The sequence below is a fragment of the Bos mutus genome, chromosome 25, assembly GCF_027580195.1.
Source record: "Bos mutus isolate GX-2022 chromosome 25, NWIPB_WYAK_1.1, whole genome shotgun sequence".
NCBI lineage: Eukaryota > Metazoa > Chordata > Mammalia > Artiodactyla > Bovidae > Bos > Bos mutus.
In genome coordinates, this window is record NC_091641.1 from 9,152,403 (window position 1) to 9,178,009 (window position 25,607).

General features: G+C 54.5%; 1 protein-coding gene across 5 annotated transcripts in view; it reads left to right on the plus strand.

Annotated features, from left to right (window-relative positions):
* The window catches only part of GTF2IRD1 (GTF2I repeat domain containing 1), a 125,641-nt gene that overhangs the window by 85,247 nt on the left and 14,787 nt on the right, over positions 1-25,607 (plus strand). For all 5 annotated transcript variants that reach the window (XM_070362258.1, XM_070362255.1, XM_070362257.1 and 2 more), the window contains 2 exons: positions 22,524-22,601; positions 25,247-25,439. In XM_070362258.1, coding sequence (XP_070218359.1) covers positions 22,524-22,601; positions 25,247-25,439 — 271 coding nt within the window. The remainder of the gene's footprint in view (positions 1-22,523; positions 22,602-25,246; positions 25,440-25,607) is intronic.

The following is a 25,607-nucleotide window of genomic DNA, read 5'->3' on the forward strand; positions in this document are numbered from 1 at the left end:
TTCAATTCCTGGGCCAGGAAGATCCCCTGGAAAAGGGACTGGCTACCCACTCCAGTATTCTTGCCTGGAGAATTCCACGGACAGAGGAACCTGGTGGGTTACAGTCTGTGGGGTCGCAAAAGAGTCAGACAAGACTTAGTGACTAAACAACAACAGGAATTTGATGTTATGGCCCCGGCCACGTCACTCACCACCCGTCTCTGTGCACCCTGACCCTCCTGCCTGGACCTGCTCCCTGCGCCCTGGCCTGGCTTGGTGGGCTTCTGGGTGGGCGTGACCTGGAGGGGTCAGACTCACCAAGGCGTATAGTGATGTGGCAGCTGCCATTGGCTGCAGGGACCCCCAGGAGGAGAAGCAGAGGGAGGGGTGCTCAGAGAGGGTTTCAGGAGAGGAAGGCTTTGATGGGGCCTTGGGAGAGCCGGACTGGAGAGCCAGGAGAGGGAAGGAGAAGCAGGTGGTCAGATGGGTGAGTAGGAGAGGTCCAAGGTCCACACCCAAGGTGTTTTTCTAGAACTCTCAGAGGTGCCATCGGATGATGTCAGTAAGGTAGAGACAGTGGCCCTGGAGGAAACCTTGCCAAGACGTTTCTGGGCATCAGACCCAGTGCAGACCGCTTCACCTGGGTCCGTTTACATGTGTTTCTGGAGGTCCTTCCTGCCATCGCCAGACAGTGTTCTGGGTACCATGGTTACAGCAATGGACACACACAGGAGGCATCTCGTTTACTCCTTCGATCTGGGAGTTTGGCACGAAAGTCCAACTTTCAGGGGGAAACTGAGACTCGCATCTCAGTGATGTGCCTGCATCACACAGCCAGCAGGTGGCCTGGCTGGCCTCTGGGCCTATGATCTGCAGCCGGTCGCCCCCATGGGGAGGTGGGGCCTGCGGCTGCCGGGGTCTGCAGGACAGAACACGGAAAGGAGGGCCCAGGTGCTCGTGAGGACATCACAGGCCCATGGATCCCCTTCTCATCGCATTCCCGGGCCCATCCCTGCCCTGTGACTGTGGCTGGGCTATGGACCTGCCTGGCTCCAGGGCCGTGGCCAGTGGCCTCTGGTCCACTCGCCTATCCCGAAGCAGGGGCCCCGCGACCCCGTCAGCACTTGTACTGAATCAGCTTCAATCTGCTGCCCGCCCCGACTTCTGTTTCTGCCCGGTAGGTGTCCGTGCTGGGCAGTGTCCATCCTGCTCCTACGAGCAGTGGCCGTGGGAGCAGACAGGCCTCCCTCTGCTGGAGAAACACAGCGAGGCGGTCCAACGGCCTCCCCCCTACACGCCCTGTGCTGCCCAGGGCTTCCTACCCAGGCCCTGTAGAGGCCTGAAAATACAGCAGCTCCCGGAGCGGGCATGTGTGTTAATGAGTTGGAAAACGGAGCAAGAAAACGTCATTTCTGACCCCTGATGTGTGCTGGGCTATGAGTTCAGCGCTTGGCCCTGTTACCTTTTTCTGTCCCTTGCCCGCCCCCCGCCTTTTTTTTTATTGCGCTGGGTCTTCACGGCTGCGCACGGGGTTTCTCTAGTTGCGGCGAACAGGGGCTCTGTGGTGCGCAGGCTTCTCATTGCGGTGGCTTCTCTTGTGGAGCACAGCCTCTAGGGCTCATAGGCTTCAGTACTTGCAGCGTGCAGGCTCTGGAGTTGAGGCACACAGGCTTGGTTGCTCCTCAGCGTGTGGAATTTTCCCCGACCAGGGATTGAACCTGTGTCCCCCGCATTGGCAGGCAGATTTTTATCCACTGTACCACCAGGAAAATCCTTCTGTCCCTTTTTATGGGTGAAGAAATAGGCCGAGGGAACTTCAGTGATTTTCTCAGGATGCCCAACCCTTAGTGGAGGAAGCATTGACCCCACACCTGGCTCCCTGCTCCATCGGATGCCAGGCAGGTGGCACGTCATTCACAGCAGCCACCAAATAGTGGCAAGTCGGGCTTTGGGGAGAAATGCTGGGGGCAGAGAGGCAGCCAGCAGCCTTCACCTCCTTCTGGGGGTGACCTGTTCCATTGGTCACGGCTCGCCCTCCTGCAAGGGGGTTTTGATGGTGCATATTCCTGTTTGAGCAGCTTCTTGAATCCCAGCCTTTACCCCATGGCGGCCACCTGCCCCCCATTTCTCTGTGCCAGTCTGCCCACGCACCCATCAGCCTTCCCCGTAGCCCCTGTGTATGTAGAGAAAATCAAAGTGTTAGTCACTCAGTTGTGTCCGACTCTTTGCAATGCCGTGGACTGTAGCCCGCCAAGCTCCTCTGTCCGTGGAATTTTCCAGGCAAGAATACTGGAGTGGGTTGCCATTTCCTTCTCCAAGGGTATCTTCTCAACCCAGGATCAAACTCGGGTTTTCTGCATTGCAGACAGATTCTTTACCGTCTGAGCCACCAGGGAAGCCCCTTGGAAATGCTTTCTCTGCCCACATGGTACAGGAGAGGATGGCAGACTGCCTGGAAGAGGAGACGGAAATGTGGCCCTGGCCCCGGGCCTCGGAGAGGGAACTGCCAGTGCCTTTCCAGGCATTGACTTCCGGGCCAGGTGTCAGCCTGGAGGGGCTGGAGCTGGCCAGCTCTGCGCTTACTCATGCCACTTGTCACACTGGGCTGGGAAGGCCTCCAGGCTCCCAGGGGCCTCCAAGGGTTCACCAGAGGTCACTGGGTGCCGCTCCTGCCCCAGAAATGGCTGTTCCCAGACTGTCGGACAGTCACGGAAGCCTGATATGGACCAGCTCCCGGGGTTCCCAGGAGAATAGGAACAGGAGATCAGGTCTCAAGGGAAGGCGGTACGGCCGCAAGCGCCAGAGCCTAGAGGAACGGGGGCTGTACTGGAGGCGGGAGCCCTGGGCACATGGAGGAGTGGCAGATAATGTATTTTGGGGTTGGGGGCGAGGCGGTATGGGGGCTGTGGGAGAGCACAGGCTGGCGCACATGCAGACCCAGACTGAGAGCCCTGACCCTTCTTACTAACCATGTGACCCTGGGATCCTTATTTCTCATCTCCAAGCCTCCACTTCCTCTTCGGTGAGATGGAGCTGGTCATACCTGCTTCCCCAGGTGATCTGGGTAGCTGAGTGGTGGGCAGCGGTGGGTCAGCCGTGGAGGACGGTTCCCCCTGCTGATGATTCAGAGACGTGTTTGTAAAGCTGTGAGTTCTGGACCAGCTGTGATGGGAAGGGCTCGGCCAGTGGGGTTGGCAGGCAATTTTGTTATTCCAGGGGGTCAGGAAGGCTTCCTGGAGGAGGTTCTCTCTCTCTCTTTTTTTTGCTGTCCTGGATCTCTATTTGCTGCACGTGGGCTTTCTCTATTTGTGGCGAGCAGAGGCTCCTCTTCATTGAGCTGTGGTGGCTTCTCCTGTGGAGCACGGGCTCTAGGTGAATGGGCTTCAGCAGCTGTGTCTCGAGGGTCCATCTTGGGCTCAGTCACCTTGTGGTGCGCGGACTCAGTTGCCCTACAGCATGTGGGATCTTCCCGGACCAGGAGTAGAACCCGTGTCCCCTGCATTGACAGGCGGATTCTTAACCACTGGACCACCAGAGACGTCCATAAATGGCTATTCACTTTTATGATGATAATTTCTTCCAGATTTCTCCCCAAGCTTATTAATTGTATATCTTATGCTTTCTCTAAACTTACAAACACGTATGCTTAAAGCATAAGCATTTTCCCATGTCTTTAAATCACTTTATAATGCTCTGTCATCGGAGTGCATTGTAGTTAAATGACAGCCCTCTCCCCCAAGAGTGGACAACAGGGCAACTCCTCACACCATGGACACCTAACATCTGCTCATCCGATGGTCTGCCAGCTACCAAGCCTTCCCATACTAACACATGTGATCTCCTGCCCACCCGCCATAACCAGCCCTACAGGAGGAAACAGGCTCAGAGAGGTTAAGGAGCTCACTGGAGGTCACACAGCCCGCTCCCAGGCTCTTCCCACCACAACCGCCTATCCACACTAGATAGGTCTTTGCTGCCCCCTTCTGGCTATCAGCATCTATAACATTGCTACTGCTGCTGCTAAGTCGTTTCAGTTGTGTCCAACTCTGTGCTACCCCATTGTCGGCAACCCACCAGGCTCCCCCGTCCCTGGGATTCTCCAGGCAAGAACACTGGAGTGGGTTGCCATTTCCTTCTCCAATGCATGAAGGTGAAAAGTGAAAGTGAAGTCGCTCAGTCGTATCCGACTCTTCTCGACACCATAGACTGCAGCCCACCAGGTTCCTCTGCCCATGGGATTTTCCAGGCAAGAGTACTGGAGTGGGGTGCCATTGCCTTCTCCAATCTATAACATTAGTCCTGTCTAACCCTTTAGGCTCACAGTCCTCTGAGCTCACTTCTTTGCACAACAACAAAACGTTATTGAATGTCTGCCTTCTCTATGCCAAGCGATATCTGGGAATACAAAATAGAAAAAAAAACTCTGCCATCATGGTGCTTATATTCTAGTCAGGGAGGCAGATAAATAAGAACAAATAATATATTCAATAGTGATGAGTACCATGGAGACAAATGCAAAATTAGGACTTTCTTTCAAGAGCACAGTTTTAGAGGCTACCAGGAGTAAAGGCCTGAATGAAGAGAGGGTATAAGCCATGTAGAAATATAGGTCAAGACATCCAGGGAGAAGAGTCCATCAGTGCAAAGGCCCTGGGGCCCTGGACATATTTTGAAAATAGGGTCAACAGGATTGCTTTTTATTTTTTTGGCCAAGCCTCATGGTATGTGGGATTTTAGTTCCAGGGATTAGACCAGGGATTGAACCTGTGCCCCCTGCAATGGAAGTGCGAAGTCTTAATTATTGGACCACCAGGGAAGTCCCCCAGCAGGATTTCTGAGTGTGGATGAGGGGTATGGGAAAGAAAGATCAAAGACGGCATCAAGACTTTGGAGGAGGGGGGGAGGTAGGATCTGAATGGTGGGCAGATTTGACACCCAAGTGGATAGGTTGGGAAGGCAGTTGGATCTGTAAACAAGAGAGAGTCCCATTTGGGGGAGACTGTGACTCAGGGGCAGAGCATTCAGCTGCAGAGAGCCCCACTGGAGACACGTGTATAACAGTCATGAAAATGGATCATAGTGGTGTTGGGCATGGACAGTCACGAGGGGTCCAAGGATGAACCCTGGGGCCCTTTGAGAGCAGAGGAGAGATAAGTGAATCCCCCCAGAGGGAGTGATGTCCTGAAAACTCAGTGACAAACTGTTGGAAAAGGAAACAGATCGCCCAGGCCCAGTGCTGCAGGGTCAGGTGCAGACCCAAGATGGGGCCGTGGGATGAAGCAGCCTAGGCGTCCAGGGTCGGCGTGGTCAAGAGCAGTTTCAAGGAGGCAAGGGACCTGATTGGAATCGTGAGCTCGAGGGGAGAATGAGAGGAAAGACATGGAACTCAGCAGGGTCAAGGGAGAAATGGGGTAGGAGCTGCAGGGTGGAATGGGCTTTAGCAGAGGGGTTTGGAGATTGAATAGTGATGGTGTGATTTTTAGAGAAATGAGTGACCTAGTGGCAGAGCGGATGGGGAGGTGGCCAGAGGAGGGGCGTCCCCCTGAGAATAGGAGGTTTATGGGGGATGCTGAGACCATGTGCCAGATAGAGCCCCTCTGCCCAGAGAGGGACAGGGGAAAGGTGATAAGGACAGAAGACTGTGTGTCCTGGGGCGGAGGGGTGTGGGAGGAAGGATTATTGGAGTCAGGGTCCTAGGGGAAGGACTGGGAAGATGGGAAGGAACAGTCCCAGAAGAATGTATGACCTGGACACTGTGGAGAGGCCACCACTGTTGATGACCAAGAGGTTTAGACGTGGCTGGAGGGAGGAGAGGTTGTCAGGACAGGGAGGGTCAGGGGCTTGGAAGGTGTGTCTGCCAGCAGGTTGATCCCCGGGAAGTAGGACGGGAGCAGCCTGGGTTTCCAGAGCCCCGTGCAAGTTCAGTGCCTCGCTGAGCGCCCACAGCATACCTGGCCCTGGGCCTCTGACCCGAGGCTCATGGTGTCTTCACCGCAAGCCTGCAACGTCGGTACTCTCTACATTCCCATTTTTGCCGCTGAGCACACTGAGGCTGAAGGAAGCAGTCAGGTAGTTAACACAGGGCCGCAGTCGTGCTCAGGGCCATTCCATTCTGGAGACTGGGCCAGTGGCGTTGGGCAGCGGGGGTGGATGGCAGCACCAGGGTGAGGCCGGAATCATACCCGGCCTTGACGTAAACACTGGTGACTCAAGCTCTCTCCCATAATATTGGAAGCTTTTTCTGTCAAGGAAATGATAGGGTTGGGTTTGTCTTGTCTTATCATTACCATGGTAACCACTCTTCTACCCACCGAGGTAGATGGGAGAAGGCAAAACTGGGGCAGCATGGGCGGCAGGACCCAGGGGTAGGTGGAATTAGGATCTAGAGGTGGCAGTGGGGAGTGAGGAGGGAGGGCAGAAGGTTCCAGCAGGGTGATGGCGGTATCCATCTTCAGGGCTGGATCTGTAGGTCTCCGAGAAACCCAGGAGCATGTGTGCAGTTGGCAGGACCCAAGTGGTGCCCAGAGCCTGTAGGGTGGCACTGGGGCTGGGCCCAGCCTGGTGAAGGTGGCAGCTGCAACCACAAACTCTGGATAGTGTGGAGCAGGCAGAGAGGTCCCAGGGCAGAGCCCAGGAGCTCACTGCCCTCCACGGGACCTTGAGGATGAGGAGCCTGTGAAGGAACAGAGGAGGTGGAGCCTGAGGGAAGGAGGTGGAGGGATTTGCAGGTCCGAAGAACTGAGTCAGGCAGCTCTTTGCAGATCTCAGATGACAGCAGAGGCCTAGGCAACACCAGCGAGATCAAGGAGATGAATATTCTAGAACCGATCTTGAAGCGCAGCAGTTTAAAAAAAAAAAAAAAAAAGTCTTGTTAGGTAGTGAGTTCTCTGTCACTGGAAGCATCCAAGCGGCCACTCACCTCGGGTCGCTGCAGGAGATGGAGGAAGGCTTTACCCATTGCAGCTACCTTTGGCTTGTGCATGCCATGCCTGTCTGCCCAGAGTCCCAGCCCTTTAGAACCAGGAAGGGTGCAGACCCAGGGGCCTCCCCACCCTCTGACAACCCTGCTGCCCTGCTCACAGCTGTCTGCCCTGGCTGTCTTCTGGCCAAACACACAGTTCCCCTAGGCCTCAGCCAGCTTCCTCTTCTTTTGGTTGGATTCTTTGGTCTCCAGCAGCTCATCCTCCCTGCCAGCTTGAGAGAACTCAGTGGTGAGCAGCCAGGCACCCCCCTACTCCCACTTACCACCCGAGAAAAGGGGCTAGGGACCCCATAGTCAGAGCAGAGCTGCCGACTTCCTCTGTGAGACTAGCAAGTCCGATTTTGCCCTTGACCTGCACCACCCCCAGCCAAACCAGGGCTGTCTTGGGTGCCCCAGCGAGGCAAGAAGAAGAGGAATAAATAGCCTGTCGTGTTCCGGGGGGGCGGGCAAGGCCAAGAGGCCGGCTAGGCCCGAGCGTGGAGGGCCTGGAAGGCCTGGCTTTGCAGCGTGGACTGGACCCTGCAGACCCGGCCTTGGCAAGCCCTTCCGCTGACGTCTCCACGGCCGGAGCCCGAGCACCCCCGCAAGCCAGGGTCCAAGCTCTGCCGGGCCCCAGCTTTACCTCAGAAGGGCCCCGCTCCATAAACCCTCCACTTGGCTTTTCATTTAAGGAACTCTGTCGGATTATATCCTGCTGAGAAAATATGACTTGCTGGCATCCCATCTGACCTACTTCCCACCCCAGTGTTGCCTGAGGCCCAGTTTGAGAAGCTCAGCTCTGGGTGAAGGGTCGGCCAAGGGGAGGGCTGTGATCCCTTTTGCGGGGAGGGTCCCTGTGGCTCAGACGGGAAAGAATCTGCCTGCCAATGCAGGAGATGCAGGTTCCATCCCCTCCATGGGGAAGATCCCCTGGAGGAGCGCGTGGCAGCCCACTCCAGTATTCTTGCCTAGAGAATCCCATAGACAGAGGAGCCTGGTGGGCTGCAGTCTGTGGGGTTGCAAAGAGTAAGACACGACTGAGCGACTAAAACTTCCATTTTTCATGAGGAAGGAATGTTCCCAGCCCCACATGGCACCTCTTGTCATTGTCCCCAGTGGGGCCTCTTCTAGGTCTCCTGTCACTCACTGGGTGCTGGGAGGGGTGGGCTTTCCGGAAAAGGGGCTGACGTTGACTTCAGCAGAGGGGATTGGGGAAGGGACTGAATAGGAACAGGGGAAAGTCCCCTGCTGGCCCCACTCAGGAGCTGGGTGACCTTGGATGAATTAACGTACTGTCTCTGACCTGGGAAAGTAACCTTGCTATCTCTCGGCCTTGAGGTCACACGGAGCAGGGACAGCCTCCGTGGTCCACCCTCTAGCCTTGTCACACACACACCCCCCCTTTCTCTCTTCCCTACCCCACCCCCTGTCCACCCTTCCAATTCCGTCAGGCTCTCGAGAGCTCAAAATAAGATCGTCCTTTCTCAAGTTTCTAAAGATATCGCAATTCCAGCGCCAGCCACATGTTTCTCCACTTAATTATCTCTGCTTTTCTTTGTTAATTAGGCTCCAGTAATGATCTCCCTTCTGCCATCCCGGGAGGAGCTGGCATCTGCTGGGCGGGGCCCGGAGGCCTTTGTGGGCAGATGACTGGCTGCCAGGCCCAGAATTGGCCGGCTGCCTCCTTTCTTCCAGGCGAGGCGGCCCCGTGGGCCGTGGAACAATGTGGTGTCAGGAGGCCCCGCCCTTTCCTGGCCTGTGGGGGCCCAGCGGGGGTCGCAGGCTGCCCCCCACCCTGCCCCTGGGGTGGTCGGTGGTGGTCCCAGCCCTGTCCTCCCCCAGCTCTGCCAGGGGAGGGGAGGGCTACCCCAAGATTCCCAGCAGTTGTTAGGCAGGGAGCTCAGGCCCCAGAAGGGAACAGTGAGGGGCTTCAAACTCTTCTGTAGCATTCCAGAAAACCTCACCGAAACTAGTTCCCCAGCTGGGACCACCCAAGCCGACAGGAATAACCAACGCCTTTATTTGGACTGGAATGGGATCAGCTCTGGGGTCACCAGGCACCTCGTGCCCAACCGAAGCTCTCTGGCTGATAAATCCGTCTTTGAGCCACAGAAAGTGGAGGCCTGGTGGGGAGGGGGGCACAAAGGATGGCTCAGCACACGTTGTTTCCTGGGTGGGCTGGATCTTGCCAACCTCCAGGGAAAGAAAGTAAAAAGTGTTAGTCCCTTAGTCATGTCCAACTCATTGCGATTCCACAGACTATAGCCCACCAGGCTCCTCTGTCCATGGATTCTCCTCACAAGAACACTGGAGTGTGTTGCCATTTCCTCCTCCAGAAGATCTTCCTAAACCAGGGATCAAACCCAGGTCTCCTATATTGCAGGCAGATTCTTTACCGTCTGAGCCACCTCCAGGGTCTGGTGGCAAAAGAGACCTTGCGGTGGTGGGAGGTGGGGATGGGGCACAGCCCTAGCCCTCTGCAGTCCTTCTGCAGGCTTGGGGACAGGACAGCACAGCCTGCAGAAGGGACCCTTCAAGTTTGGGAGCAAAGGGCCAGTTACTTAGTCCGTGAACAGTCTCGAAGTGTCTGCTGGACCGGGCACTGGGCTGAGGGCTTCCCTGGTGGCTCAGATGGTAAAGAATCTGCCTGCAATGTAGGAGACCGGGGCTTGATCCCTGGGTAGGGAAGATCTCCTGGAGAAGGGAATGGCAACCCATTCCAGTATTCTTGCCTGGAGAATCCCTTGGGCAGAGGAGCCTGGAGGGCTGCAGTCCATGGGGCTGCAAAGAGTCGGACACAACTGAGTGACTGATGCTTTCACTTTCTTCACACTGCCTCGTGGGATTTACATTCTGGTGTGGTTGCAGAGAACAGACGATGTGCGAAGGATCAAGGGTACCAGGTGTTGAGGGCTGAGAAGCAGATGGGAGAGGTTGTGTTTATTTTTAGGGAGTCGCAGTGGGTTGATATGGGGGTGGCCAGGGAAAGCCTGTGAGCAAAAGCCTGAAGGGGGCAGTAGAGCCAGAGGGTGCGCAGGGAAGAACCTTGCAGGCCAAGTACAGACTGCAGAGACCCTGAGGTCCCCTGCCAGGGTGGGAGGTGGGGTGGAAATGGGAGAGAAGGCCGATTGTGGGCGCTGGATCAGGATGCCGACCCTTATTCCAAGGGAGCTGGGAGCCAGTGCAGGCTTCGGAGCAGAGGAGAAACAGAATCCAGTTTAGGATCTAACAGGACCCTTCAGGCTGCTGGGTGAGGACATGCAGGGAGGCATCGGGGGGCAATGTAAGGAGGTGGTCATAGCAACACTTGCGAGGCCCCGGGGGTGGCTGCAGCCATGGTGAGTTTTTGACTCTGGGCAGAGTTTGTAGCTAAAACCAACAATTTGCTTGCTGGTAGGGGCTGTGAGCAAGAGGATGGGTAGGGGGAGTCGAGCTTGACCTCAGGGATTTGGAGTGAGCTTCTGCAAGGATGGAGGTGTTGGTAGGTAGCTGAGATTCGGAAGATGCAGGAAGAGGTGCCGGGGTGGGGAGTGGGGGAGGTCTCAGGCATGTTTGTGGCTTATTAAGTCTGGGGGCTTCCCGGGTGGCTCAGCGGTAAGGAATCTGCCTACCAGTGCAGGAGACACAGGAGATGTGGGTTTGATCCCGGGGTCAGGAAGATCCCCTGGAGGGGGAAATGGCAACCCACTCCAGTGATCTTGCCTGGAGAATCCCAAGGACAGAGGACCTGGCGGGCTGCAGTTCTTGGGGTCGCAAAGAGTCGGACAGGGCTAAGCATGCGCACACATCTCCAAGAGCAGTTTGACGTACAAGCAGGGGGCTCAGGGGAGCGGTCCATACTTGATATGTCATTTGGAGAATCACAAGCGCATTGCTGGTAATATTTGAAGCCCAAACGGGGACTTCCCTGGTGGTCCAATGGTTAAGACTCCGCACTTCCAATTCAGTGGGGCACATCCATCGTCCGGGAACGAAGATCCCACACGCCGCCTAGTGAGGCCAAAAAATAAAAATACATAAATAAAGCCCAAACAGAATGAGATCATCAGAAATGAGTGGACTCAGCAGGTCAGGACCCCGGTACCTTCAGTCTTTGTAGGTCAGGAAGAAACCGGGAGGAGCCAGGAGCGGGTGGTGTCCTGGGGGTGAGTGGAAGAACCCCCTTCTCCCTGGGAGGAGGCCCTTCTCCCCTTGTGACCCTGAGGGTCCCACGGCCCAGAGACGTGGCTGAGCATCTTGCCAGGAAATCAGACGTCAGGCCCTGAGCGACAATGGCTTTTCAACAGGCCCCAGTCCCCACAGCTTAAGATTATAGATGCCCCACAAGGTGAGTGGGAAGAGGCTTCCTCTCCGCCCCACAAAGTAGAGGAGCCCTGGATTTCCGTTGTCTGTTTCATGAAACAGCAGGTTCCCTATGACTTCTCAAGTGGGGACCCGGGGAGTGCAGGGCTGGGTGAAAACTCCGGCAGAGGGTCTTGTTCACCAGGGGAAGGAGGATGGATTTGCCCCACAAACAACAGAAGCCCTCAGCGAGTTTAAAGCAACAGAAGGACATGGTCAGATGGACAGTTTAGATAAGTCTGAGTGGCTTGCAGAGCAGAGGGTGGAATCGGGGAGGCCAGCCGAGAAGTTCTCTCCGCATCAAAGGTGACGGGATGTACCTGGATTTTGTTGTTGTTTGGTCACTAAGTCACGTCTGATTCTTCCCAACCTCATGGACTGTAGCCCACCAGGCTCCTCCATCCTCCATTATCTTCCGGAGTTTGCTCAAACTCATGTCCATTGAATCAGTGACACTATCTAACCATCTCATCCTCCACCGGCCCCCCTCTCCTCTCGCCTTCGGTCTTTCCCAGCATCAGGATCTTTTCCAGTGAATCAACTCTTCGCATCAGGTGGCCAAAGTATTGGAGCTTCCGCTTCAGCATCAGTCCTTCCAATGAATATTCAGGACTGATCTCCTTTAGGATGGACTGGTTTGATCTCCTTGCTGTTCAAGGGACTCTCAAGAGTCTTCTCCAATACCACAGTGTGAAAGCATCGATTCTTTGGCCCTCAGCCTTCTTTATGGTCCATCTCTCACATCCGTACATGTTTACTTGAAAAACCATGCGTGCTAAGTCGCTTCAGTTGTGTCTGACTCTTTGCAACCCTATAGACTGTAGCCTGCCAGGCTCCTCTGCCCAAGGGATTCTCCGGGCAAGAATACTGGAGTGGGTTGCCATTTCTTCCTCCAGGAGATCTTCCCAACCCAGGGATCGAACCCACATCTCTTACGTCTCCTGTATTGGCAGATGGGTTCTTTACCACCTGGGACACCCTGAAAAAAATATAGCTGGAGGCAAAGGGGCGCAGAGGGGTGGAGTTTCCTGTGGCTGCAGTAAGTCAGTGGCTGAAAGCAGCCCGGGTTCATCTCCTTACAGGAGTAGTCAGGGTGTCCACATGGCGGGTTCCTTCCAAGGGCTCTTCAGGGGAATCTGTTTCCGCGTCTTTTCCATCTTCTAGAAACTGCCTACCTTCCTTGGCTTGTGGCCCCTCCATCTTCAGAGCGTGTCCATCCAACCTCTGTTGTCCCCTCTCCTGCTTTTGACCTTGCCTCCTTTTTCTAGGGACTCTTGTGATTACATTTGGGGTCCACTTGAATAATCCTGCATCATCCCCCCATCTCAAGATCCTTAAGGGTAGCAGCATAGTCCTTCTGCCATGTGAAGAAACAGGCTCCAGGGATTAGGGGATGGTCAGCTTTGGGGACCACTATTCAGCCGAGGTTTCCCTCCTGAGTGACCGTGTGGGAGGGTGGGGTCAGGGACCCACGAGATGGGAGGAGGGACAGGTTTGAGGGAGGCTTGGGCAGAGACTGGGCGGGGTGTGCAGAACAAAGGTGCTCGGGGAGGCAGGTGGAAACATGGGTTTGAGGTTATGGGTGCAGAGAGAGCTGGACGGGGTAGAAGGAAGATCTGGTTCCTCCCCACGTGCAGAAACTGAGTCGTGATTAGCCTTCAGTATGATTTCAGAGCCTCTACCTGTCCTCAGAGCCTCGGCAGAGAGGCTTACTGCCAGGTGGTCAGTGATCTGGGATGAATCGTGGCTCTCCTGCTTACTCCCTGTGTCACCGGAGCAGGTGGCTTTCTCTCTGTGCCTCGGTCCCCCCATCTGCAGGAGGGAGATGCTCCTAGGACCGACTTCCTAGTGTTGTCGGAAGGATTAAGTGAATGCATGCCGAGGTCTAAGAAGAGTGCCTGGCACGTGGGAGTTTAATTTCTTGGACAGTTATTTGCCGAGTGCTTGTGATGCGTCGGCCGTTGCTGTGGGTGCTGGGGCTGTAATCGTGAACACGTGCAGACAGACCACATGGTCGGCCCACAGGAACATCTGTTCTCAGGTCCCTGGCTGCAGAGTTCACCGATGTTGTAGGGTAAGGATCGTGGCCTCAAAATACTTCCTTTCTCCCTGGCCCCTGGCACAGTGGAGCCCCAGCCTATGTGGGTCAGCTGACTGCCTCTGCCCATCTTGCCCAAGTTGGGCGCTGATGCTCTGCCAGTCACACTTAGTGGGCAGCCTTCTGCACCTGGCCAGTTGTGCCCACATGTCACAGTTCAGCTTAGGCCTTGTTGGCCTTGGGACCATGGAGGAGGGAAGGGGAGGGGAGAAGGAAGGAAGTAACTTCCCTTGGGAAGGGCCATGAGTATGTCCGCTCCCAGGACCGTCCATCCAGGATAGACGCCCCCCGCCACCGCCCCAGGAAAACCTGATGTTTGCTCTGCCCAGCCTGGCTTGCAGGTTCAGGCTGCAAGCGAAGTTTTAATTTACAATTAAAAGGAGCTGCAAGAGAATTTGGGAGGAAGCCCTCTGTCAAGCTGCTGGTCTGTTCTCAGGTGGGAAAATGGCACCCAGGGGTCAGACAGACCTGGGTTTGAGCCTTAGTGCCACCGTTAGCCGGTGGAGGGCTTGCATCCTAGTGTTTGGCGGAGGGGAGGGCCTGGAGGAGCCCCAGAAGGGGAGGCCCCAGCCAAACAGCCCTCCGTTGCCCATCGTTTCAGGCTCTTGTTGCAGTGGGTCAGCTGGAGGCCAGGCAGCTGGGCTCCAGGAGGAAGCTGGATCACCTGCCCAGGCAGGCTGTGGTCCACCCACCACCCACCTCCATCCCAGGGAAGGGAGATGGATTGATGGAGGCACAGAGCCCGGCCCTAGAGAACTCTGGGCGAGAAGGCATGCCTTCTTCCCTCCCTCCACCCAGGGAACCCCGTGCACTGATCAGCTCCATCATGGTCCCCAGCACACGACTCACTGTGCCATATCCCTGCATGTAACGAGCGAGCGATTGATTGATGGCTGTAACTTTTTATTTTGAAATAATTTTTAATTTACAAATACTTGCAAAGATAGTACAGAGTTCCGAAGTACGGTCTGACCCACGTAGGACGCGAACATCCTGTAGAACCATGGTCCACTTGTCAAAACTCGACATCAGGTGGCGCCTGCAATGGACTAAGCTCAGGCTAGATTTCTTCAGCTGTTCCATTGATATCCTCTTCACATTCCAGACTCCAATGCAGGATACCACACTGCATTTGTATTCATTTATTTTTATTCTTTCATTCATATGCATGCATACTTGTTTGGGCGCTTGTTAATAAATACTACAGTGAACACCTGTGAACCCACCACCCATCTAAGAATCAGAACAGAGCCAGTAACATACCCACCCACACGCTCTCCTTCATTTTGTCTGCCTCTCTCCCTGGAACAAATATTCTGAATTTTATGTGTCTCTTTCTCTTGGGGTTTTTTTTTTCCTGCAAAATTGCAAAACTACAGGAAAAAAAGAATAGAATAGTATAATGCCTGTCAGTATATTCTTTCGCTGAATTCACTAATTCTTTTTTTTTTTGGCCAAGACTCTCATCTTACAGGATCTTAGTTCCCCAAACCAGGGGTTCAACCTGGGCCTTCTGCAGTGAAAGAGCGGAGTCCTAACCACTGGACTGCCAGGGAATTCCCTGGAGTCATTGGGAGCTGGTGGTTCACACAGTAAAGAATCCACCTGCAATGCAGGAGACCTGGGTTTGATCCCTGGGTCAGGAAGATCCCCAGGAGGAGGGCATGACAACCCACTCCAGTATTCTTGCCTGGAGAATCCCATGGACAGAGGAGCCTGGCGGGCTACAGTCCATGGGCTCCCAAAGAGTAGGACACGACTGAGCGACTAAGCACAGCACATTAATTCTTAACATTTTGCCAAATTCCTTCCCTCCCTCCCTCCTTGTCTCTCTCCCACCCACAGACCCCACCCCCATTGGTTTCTGTCTCTGCCTCTTTCTCCATCAAAGTAACTTGCAGGCACGTCTTGACTCTTTATGCCTAAATATTTCAACACACATCTCTCCAGAACAATGCTCTTCTTTTTTGCAGACCCATAATACCGTTGTCACACTTATGAAACTTGCTAACTCCCTCTCATCTAGTATACAGTTTATATTCAGATTCCCAAAAATGTCTTTGATTGTGTCATCCCCTGTGATTTAATCACTGCTCACACATTTTTTTTAATGTCTATTGCATAAAATACTTGCTTAAACCAAAATTGTTTCATTTTGCTTATTTTTTTAACTTCTATAACCAAGGTGTCTTATTTTTTAGAGGTTTTTTTTTTTAATGTATCTATTTTTGGCTGCATAGGGTCTTAGTTGTGGCATTCGGGCTCCTCATTGCCAGCTTAGTTGCTCAGCGGCATATGGGGTCTTGTCACATGTGGGATCTTAGTTCCCTGACCAGGGATCAAACCTGCGTCCCCTGCACTGGAAGGCAGATTCTTAACCTCCGGACCACCGGGGAAGTCCCCAAGGTATCCTATTATAGAAAACCTGGAATTTGCTTCTGTCACTTAACAAGACGTAACATAGCGTTAAAATGTTTCGCCATAGCTGTTTTTTTTCAGGGCTCTGTAATATTCCACTGCGTTGACTATACCACGATTGATTCATTCATTCTCCTGTCCTAGGCTGTCTGGGTCTTGGTGTTACTTGCTGTTACCTAAGAGTGCTCTTTAGCCCACCTGAGCATGTTTCCTTTGGCACACGTACGAAAGATTCTCTTGGGTACATGAGATCACGGGCGAGGGCGAGGGCTTCCACCCCACTGCAGCATGGCTGTGCCCTCTCTGAGTCTCAGTTTGTCCATCTGCAAAACAGATGATGGAACTCCTGCTGCCCCTACACACAGATCCTGGAAAGGGTTAAGAGGTGAACTGAGTGTATCCTTTCATCCTGGCGCAGGCGTGGTGCCAGGAAAGTGCAGTATCCTACAAGTCACAGGGGCCCAGGGAAGGATGTGGCTTGTCCCCTATCTGAGTGACCCCTGCTGCCTGCACATGGCAGCTATTCCACCAAGGTGGGGTGCCCATGGATATTTAATCTTCTGGTCTCTTGAGAGCCAGGCCCACCTGGCTCTACTTTTTTATTTTAAATTATTATTATCATTCTGTGTGTGTGTGCTCTTTGCAACCCCATGAACTGTAGCCCACCAGGCTCCTCTGTTCATGGGATTCTCCAGGCAAGAATACTGGAGTGGGTTGCCATTTTCTTCTCCAGGGAATCTTCCCGACCCAGGGATCAAACCTGCATCTCTTGCGTCTCCTGTATCAGCAGGTGGATTCTTTACCACTAGCGCCAGCTGGGAAGCCAGGTGACAATCAAAAATAACAAAAACAATTGTTATTATTTTAGTGAATTTATTTTTGACTGCCCTGGGTCTTCGTTGCTGTGCATGGGCTTTCTCTAGTTGCAGTCTGCGGGCTTCTCATTTCAGTTGTTTCTCTTGTTTCAGGATTTAAGGCACATGGACTTAGTTGCCCCGCCACACATTAGATCTTCCTGGAGCAGGGATTGAACCTGGGTCACCGGCACTGGCAGGCAGATTCTTCTTAAGCACTGGACCACCAGGGGAGTCCGTGGGTCTGGTTTATGGCTGGATCGCCCAGTCCAAGCCCGGCAGAGAGGAGAGGCTGCTTCGAGAGGAGAGAGGAGAAATAGTTATTATATTCTTCCCCCAGAGACTGGCCTCTCCCCTCTCTCGCTGCCGCTGCCTCTGTGTCATTCTGGAACGTGATTCCCAGCACACAGTTATCAACCCGAGCTGGGCACCTCAGACTAGGCGCAGAAAGGCCAGGCTGCTCCGGGCTCTTGTACTTTGCCCCCGGAGAGCGCTGTGGGGCCACCCCAGGCGTCCCCCTGAGCTGCCTGGCTTTAAACTGTGTACCCAGCGTGGCTGTGATTTAATGAGCTTGGTTGCTTGCTTTCCCCAGGCAAAATTCAGTTAATCCTTGGGCTAACAGACAGCCGATTAGAAAGGACAAGAGGAGAGCTCCTGGGGCAGACCATAGAGAGAGAAACCAGAAAACTGGAAAAAGCAAAAAAAGGGCAGGAGAAATGCCAGCCCGGGGCAGTGGGGGACAGGTCACTGCAGCCAGGGCAAGTTCAGCAGCACTTTCTGGATGGTACTGGGGTTCAGGTCACGAGAGTGACCTCCCCTACCCCCAAATTGTGTGCTCAATTAGAAAAGGGGTATTTGGTGTGGGTTGTTTTATGTTTATTTGTATTCATTTCTGGCTGTGCTGGGTCTTCGTTGCTGTGCAGGCTTTTCTTTGGTTGTGGCGAGAGGGGGCTACTCTCTCGTGGTGCACGACCTTCTCGTTATGGTGGCCTCTCGTCTTGAGCATGGGCTCTAGGGCACGCGGGCTCAGTCGTTGCAGCTTCCGGGCCCCAGAGCGCAGGCTCAGTAGTTGTGGCACACGGGCTTAGTTGCCCCAAAGTACATGGGATCTTCCTGGATCAGGGATCGAAATCAGGTCTCCTGCATTGGCCGGCGGATTCTTTACCCCTGAGTCACCGAGGAAACCTGCTCGATGAGTTTTAGAAAATGTCTTCCCCTAAATGAGTCAAGCAAACCCAGAGACTTAAAAGAAATAAACTTCCATCTTCTGGAAGAGTTTTCTGTGTAAGATTTCATTTCCTGAGACTGTGTGAGATGACTGAGACAGTGGTCTGCTAATCATGTCAATGATAACTGGACATTGATGGCATAAGACCTTACTTTTTTTTTTTTTTTTATGTAGTATCATTAAATCCCTCCCTAACACGTCAGGATTCCCATTAGAGGGATATCAGAACTGACTCAGAGAGGTTGAGTGCTTTTCCAGACACCACACAGCATTAGGGGTATGGTCAAGATTGCCTTGGAATCTGCTGTCGTTGGCCCCGGGGATGCCCTTTCTCCCCACTGTCTGCAGGCATTCAAGCAGGTACCTGGAGGCTACACAGCCTCCGCATGGAGCCCTGTGATGTTTCCAAATGGAGAACATTCTGAAACATTTGCAACTGTTGGAGTCCTTATAGCCAGCCTGGGTTTGCAGACACTCCGTCAGGTCCCCCCAGGGAAGAACAGTAATGACAACTAGCCCGAGACCGCGCCAGGCACGGGCAGGACGTCCTCAGCTCCGTGCGGTCATTGTTGCAACTTTCCAAACAAGGAAATGCAGTGGTGACCTAAGATCATGAGCTAATAACAGCCGAGACTTGAGACCAGGCAGTCAAGCTTCAGAGCGTGTGGTCTTAATCGGTCTTAAATTCCGGCAACAGGGCTGTACCTCAGTCTACGAAAGACCATGGGGCTTCTGGCCAAGACCCCACGGGCCCCAGGGATTGTGCCTCACTACCACCACACACAACACACACACACGCTCTCTCTCTCGTGTTCTCTGACCCTCGTTTTGCTCATTAGCAGACCAGACTCAGCGGTGATGGTTGCCAGGGCCTCCCCGCCCTGCCCACAGCCGTCCTTGGGGAGGTCCCTGGTGACCACCGGCCTGGCTGCCGCCTCTCCAGGCAGTGGGCGTATGATGGTGGTGGCAGGAGCCTGGCAGTGTCAGGAAGGAGGTGACCGACCCACAGCCTGCCAAGAGGCCCATTGGGCTGAGCCATGCAGGCTAGGAGGAAGCGTGGCCTTCCTCCCCCATGTCCGGGGCTTGCCAGGACTTGTGGGGGCCATCTGGGGACAGTGACCACAATCCACGTCACAGCAGGCCAGCTCTGTCCTAGGCATCTCTGAGCCTGGACCCAAGTGTGTTCATCCCTCCCCCTGCAAGGCTGGAGGTAAAGTGAGGGCACCTGTGGTTCAAGTTCAACCTCCCAAATACTGGGTCCCTCCTTGGCCCTCATCCCACAAGGGCTTCCCCCCTTCTTCCTCCAAGTACACAGAGTCCCTTGGAGGAAATCAAACCAGGGACTTGGAGAGTCCCTGCAAGGAGATCAAACCAGTCAATCCTAAAGGAAATCAATCCTGAATATTCATTGGAAAGACTGATGCTGAAGCTCCAATACTTTGGCCACCTGATGCAAAGAACTGACTCATTGGAAAAGACCCTGATGCTGGGAAAGATTGAAGGCAGGAGGAGACAGGGATGACAGAGGATAAGATGGTTGGATGGCATCACTGACTCAATGGACATGAGTTTGAGCAAACTGGGAGATAATGAAGGACAGAGGAGCCTGGTGGGCTACAATCCGTGGGGTTGCAAAAGGTCGGACACAACTGAGCACGCGCACACACACACACTCACAAAACATTTGTTGAGCACTTGTGAAGTGCCTGGAGCCCCGACGTGTGCCGATCAGGCCGAGCGCCACAGGGCCTGGGGGGGCACAGCTGTCACCCCCTCCGAGAAGCCCTCCATGCTCCCCAGCTGGGTTGGGGGGTCCCCCTCGCCCCCCGTGCTTCCACCAGGCTCTCACTGACAGTTCTCAAGCCCGATGGGTCACCCCGTGTCCCTCACTGTTGACTGCCTCATCTCGGACTTTTTCTGTACTCTGACGCAAGGTCAGCACTGCATCCCCACGGGACCATGCTTGTGAAATATTTGTCCAAGACAAATATTGTTTCAGGACAGTGAGCAGAAATGCTGAGAGGTGACACAACCCACCCGTGACTGAACCAACACAAGCCTAGGTTTTCGACTCCAAGTTCTTCGCCCTCCCAGAGCCTGGCATTGCCTCTCCCCCAAGGCGAGGGCAGTGTGAGGCTCAGGGCTGCCCTGTGTCTCTCTCCACCCACTGACAGTGGAGTAGCAGGGGTCTGCAGGGGAAGGTGGGGTGGGTGAGTGAGTCCCACGCTCCCAGACACACCCATGTGCCCAGGTGATAGTCACATCCAGCAACCACGAGAACCTGAGCTTGCGGGCTTGTCTTTGAGGTACTGTCGACTTCCTTTTGTTAGTTATTTATGGCTGCGCTGAGCCTTTGTAGCTGCACGCAGGCTTTCTCTAGTTGCAGCCAGCGGGGACGACCTTGCTGCAGTGCCAGGCTTCTCATTGTGGTGGCTTCTCTCGGGCTTCAGTAGTGGTGGCGCACCAGCTTAGCTGCCCTGCAGCACCCACGTGCTTCCCCGACCAGGGATCGAACCTACGTCCCCTCCATTGGCAGGCGGATTCTTAACCACTGGACCACCAGGGAAGTCCGCTGTCTACTTCCTTTTAATCCAGAAGGCTTTGTCATATACCGACTGAGTCCCAGCCCTGCCCTGGGCTTGAGAGGAGACAAAGAGGTGGAACTATGAGCTGATAGAACGAGAGATTTAGTGGAAACACCTTAAAGATCAACTCTTCTTTCTAGAGATGGGAAACTGAAAATTCAGGAAACCCAGTGTGCCTGGTAGAGCGAAAGACCCGGACTTCTGGGTCAAATAGGGTATTCCTGGCCCTGCAGGGCTGTGTGACCTTGGGCGGGTTACTTAACCTCTCTCTGAACCTTTGTGGACTGTGGTGAGCAACGGCCACGACCATGTCTGGGAAGGCTGCCGGCGGAGTCTCCAGTGCACATTGGGTGGATCCAGGTTGATTTTTCCCTGGCCTCTGTGGCGCTGCCATGTCCGGGCAGAGTCCCGGAGCCATCCCTGGTGGCAGGGGGAGTAGCTGGATAGAAAGTGTCTTCCACCTCCCCGCAGGCTCGAGGTGGCCCCGGGGCCCAGGACTTGTCTTAGTTGACTGCTGACGTGGGCGGAGGTCAGGTTGATGCTGCCACCTCTGGGGTCCTGAAGACCATGGGGAAGGGCTGTGATGGGGTGTGTGGGAAGGTGGGAGGGCTCCCGGGTGCCGAGTTCGTGGTCTCAGTGTGCCCAGGGGCAACCATCACCCCCCGAGATGGGGACGCAGGAGGAAGATGTTATCTGGGATGCCTGACACTGGCAGTGCCCCCTGGCACCTGGGTGGCTGGTTGGTTGTGCTTGAAGAGAGAGAGATCCCGGAACTCTGAGATTTGGATATCTGGATGCTAGAATTAGGAGCGTGGGCATGAACGGGACCAGACAGGGCTACAGTGGGTGGGTGGAGGGGGAGGGGGTACTGGGAGGGCAGCGGGTGACGCAGGAGGGGTGCCAGGCAGTGTGGGAAGCTCTCTGCCCTGCAGGGCTGGGCGGGCAAGGCCCCTCCCTGGCGGTGGAGCCAGGGGAAGGCTGGGCCTCATGCCCGGGGTGTGAAGTGCAGGCGGGGGGCAGCAGACAGTCTGAGTGGCACAGAGCCCTGGGCCTCCCAAATGGAACTGAGTTCTGTGAGATTTTTCCAGATTAGAACAGGAGTTGTTTTTCTTTGCCGACCCATTCTGTCTGCTCTGCCCCTCACCTCTCAGGCCCTGGCTCCCTGCCGGCTTCTAGCTCCCTGCCCCCGCCCCCCTAGGCCCAGCCCATGTGGTGAACTGTGCCACGGTGCCCTGGGGCCCTTCCTGGAACGCCCGCTCCTGGGACACATGCCCATGACTGCTCTGCCAGGACCTCCTCTATGCCATCCATGCCCCGCTTCTCCCTGGCCCAGCCCAGGCCTGTCTCTGGGGGCTCCACTGACCCCAGCTGCTCTTCCAGGCCAAGGAGAGGGCTGAGGGAGGGGAGCACAGGGTCCGGGCAGAAGGTGCCCCCTCAAGGGCCCCCCTGGTCACAAGCTTTGGGCTCTGGGTCTGCGAGGCAGCCAGGTGACTTCCTGCAAGCCCAGCTCAGTCAGGCGGCACAAGCCCCCCACCTCCCTGCCCCCCCGACCCACCCCATCCACTTCCCCTGGCCCCACCCTGTGCTTCAGCCCCAGCCAGCACACTGTGACCTTTCACCTTTCGATGCCTGTGCAGGGGGGCTGATCCTACACCTGGGGTGTCTTTCCCCACCCCCACTCCATCCTGCCTTCCCTTGAACACGCCCCCTCTCCCATCTCCTCGGGGGTGTCCCCGGTCACACTTCTGGGTGGGTGCGCGGCCTGGCCGTCACCCCCACTAGGCTGTGAGTCCCTGGGAGGAGGCTTCTGGCCTCCTTCTCCTCGGGGTGCTGCGTGCCTGATGCGGGGCCTGTGCTGGGGAAGCTGTTCAGAGAATGCAGGATGGGTGGATGGATGTACGGACAAACGGCTGAGGCCAGCAACAGGTTGCAGGGGAGTGGGCGGGCCCTGGAGCGCCTGTGCCAGCCAGTGGTGGTCTGGGCCACCACGTGGGAGAAGGAGCAGGTCCCGGGGCCGAGCCTGTGGGGACCCTCACGCCCCCTTGCCTTCCTCTCATAGACGAAGATGATGCCAACAGGCTCGGGGAGAAGGTGATCCTCCGGGAGCAGGTGAAGGAGCTCTTCAACGAGAAATACGGTCAGTGCATAGTGAGGGAGGGAGGGCAGGGCTGCAGGGCAGCCTTCCTTGGGGTCCCCCTTCTTCTGCAGCTAACCTGGCATCCAGTTGTCCCCAGCTGACCTGTATGCTCCCTGGGGACATAGTTGCACTGTGACTGATGAGAGCTGACTCCTTATTCTGCCCCCCAACCAAGAAAGTGAGGGGGAAAGGAATCAATCAGCGGTGCACACAGCTGGGACAGCGGTCAGCCTTAAGCGCCTCTAGGGCTGGGCTGTGTGGCAGAGGCCGTGGCCCACGGCCGAGTGCCTGTTCATGCAGACGCTTGTCTGCCCAGCACACACTCAGCCCTGAGAATCTAGAGGCAGGAGTCTGATCCCGCCATCAGGGGGGCTCAATGTGGTGAGGGCATTGGCCATGGAATAGATGCAAAGTGCCAAGTCCCCTGCAGAAGGCATCCAGGTGCTAGGGAAGAACCCAGGATGGTACAGTTGATAATACAGCCACCACCGATGGAGCAGTTTCTAGATTACTGAGTGTCAGGCAGCACTAGGTGCTCTGTATACATTTTTTTTTCCCACCACTTTTTTATTTTGCAAAACTGAAACTCATACCCATTGAATAACAGCTCACCGTTTCCCCTCCTACTTTCTGTTTCTCTGAATTTGACTACTCTCATACCTCACATCGGAGAAGGCGATGGCACCCCACTCCAGTACTCTTGCCTGGAAAATCCCAGGGATGGAGCCTGGTGGGCTGCAGTCCATGGGGTCGTGAAGAGTCGGACATGACTGAACGACTTCACTTTCACTTTTCACTTTCATTCATTGGAGAAGGAAATGGCAACCCACTCCAGTGTTCTTGCCTGAAGAATCCCAGGGATGGGGGAGCCTGGTGGGCTGCCGTCTGTGGGGTCGCACAGAGTCGGACACAACTGAAATGACTTAGCAGCAGCAGCAGCAGCATACCTCACATAAGTGAAAAGATACAGTGTTTGTGGCTCATCCATGTTGCAGCTTGTGTCAGAATTTTCTGGCTCTTGAAGGTTGAATAAGATTCCCTCATATATGCTGTCTATGGGGTCGCACAGAGTCAGACATGACTGAAGCAACTTAGCAGCAGCAGCAGCAGCAGTGTGTATTAGGTTTTGTTTGTCCATTCATCCACCGAAAGACACTTGTTGCTTGCACCTCTTGCCTCTTGGGCAGCTCTGTATGTGTTTTGTTTGTGATGAATTTAGCAGTATTACCTACTTTGTATTGTAGTTGAGAGTTAGAAGACTTTTCTTTTTTTTTTTAAGAATTTCAGAGAGGGACAAAGGAAAACAGGAAAGTATAGAAGTGTGATGAGGAGGCAGGGGTAATGGGAGCCTAGCCATGGCTGGATCCGTGAACAAGAAAGCTCCTTGGAAGAAGGGACGTTTGAGCAGGAACTTGCACATCAGGGGGGACAAACAGAGGGACGCTTGCCAGGTGTAGGGAACAGCTCAGTGACTGCGGAGCAGTGAGGAGGCAGGTGGGCCAGGAGTGGGAGGGTGCGGGGGCAGAGGTTCTCGATGAGTGCAGAGAGGGGGGCAGCCAGGAGTGGGAAGGGGGAGAGGTTCTCGATGATGCAGAGAGGGGGGCAGCCCAGGACTTGGGGTTTCGTTTTGACAGTAACAGGAAGCGACTCTGCTGTGTGGTTTGCTGTGGCTTTTTCACTTTTTATTTTGAAATCAGTTTTCAAAGCAGAGAGAATGACTCAGTGACCCACCGTGTAATCCACAGACCTGGCTTCTGTGCTTATATCTTATATCTAAGCCCAGTTCATTGGGCTTCCTGGGTGGTGCTAGTGGTGAAGAACCCACCTGCCAATGTGGGAGACTTAGGTTCAGTCGCTAGGTTGGGAAGATCCCCTGGTGGAGGGCATGGCAATCCACTCCAGTATTCTTGCTTAGAGACTTCTCCATAGAGAATTCCAGTATTCTCCACATAGAATCCCATGAACAGAATTCGATAGGCATGGTTTGATAGCTTTAGTACTTTAAAACAAACCTAAGACATCCCGTCATTTAGTCCATAAATACCTAAGTAAGGACTTTTATTTTTTCCAACAAAACAGGAGTAGATTTTACATCTATATATGTTTTTTTTTGGCCTTGCAGGATGTTAGTTCCCCAACCAGGGATCAAAACCATGCCCCCTGCAGTGGAAGCAAGGAGTCCTAAGCACTGGACCTCCAGGGAATTCCTTGGATTTTTTTTTTTTTAATTTATTGAAGTATAGTTGATTTACAATGCTGTGTTAATTTCTGCTGTACACGGTGACTCAGTTTTATAAATATATATATATTCTTTTTCATATTCTTCTCCATTCTGGTTTATCACAGGATATTAAATACAGTTCCCTGTGCTACACAGTAGGACCTTGGTGTTTATCCATCCTGTACATATAATAGCTTGTACCTGCTAATCCCAGACTCCCAGTCCTTCCCTCCTCATCCCCCACCCCTGGATTTTTAGTTTTGCTAATTGGGTTAAAACAAACAAACCAGTGGTGTGTATTGACTTACAAACTCTCTGGGGTACAGTGGCTACCAGGTGGGCCATGCTAAGTCCCAGCCCTTCCCCAGAGAGCTCGCCTGAGACCGGGGAATCTTTCCTCACCCTGACCCCCTGTGCGCTCTAGGTGAGGCTCTGGGTCTGAACCGGCCCGTGCTGGTCCCTTATAAACTGATCCGGGACAGCCCAGATGCCGTTGAGGTCACAGGCCTGCCTGATGACATCCCTTTCCGGAACCCCAACACATACGACATCCACCGGCTGGAGAAGATCCTGAAGGCCCGCGAGCATGTCCGCATGGTCATCATCAACCAGCTCCAGTGAGTGCCCCCGGCACCTGCCCCAGCGGGTTGGGGGTGCATGGGGGAGGGAGGGTGCTGTCTGGATCTGGGAGGGGAACCCCCAGAGCTTTCCCAGCCAGGAGTCCAAAACAGAAACAGCGAGAAAAGGAGAGAGAGGAAACTCTCACTTGCACAGAATCCGGTAGA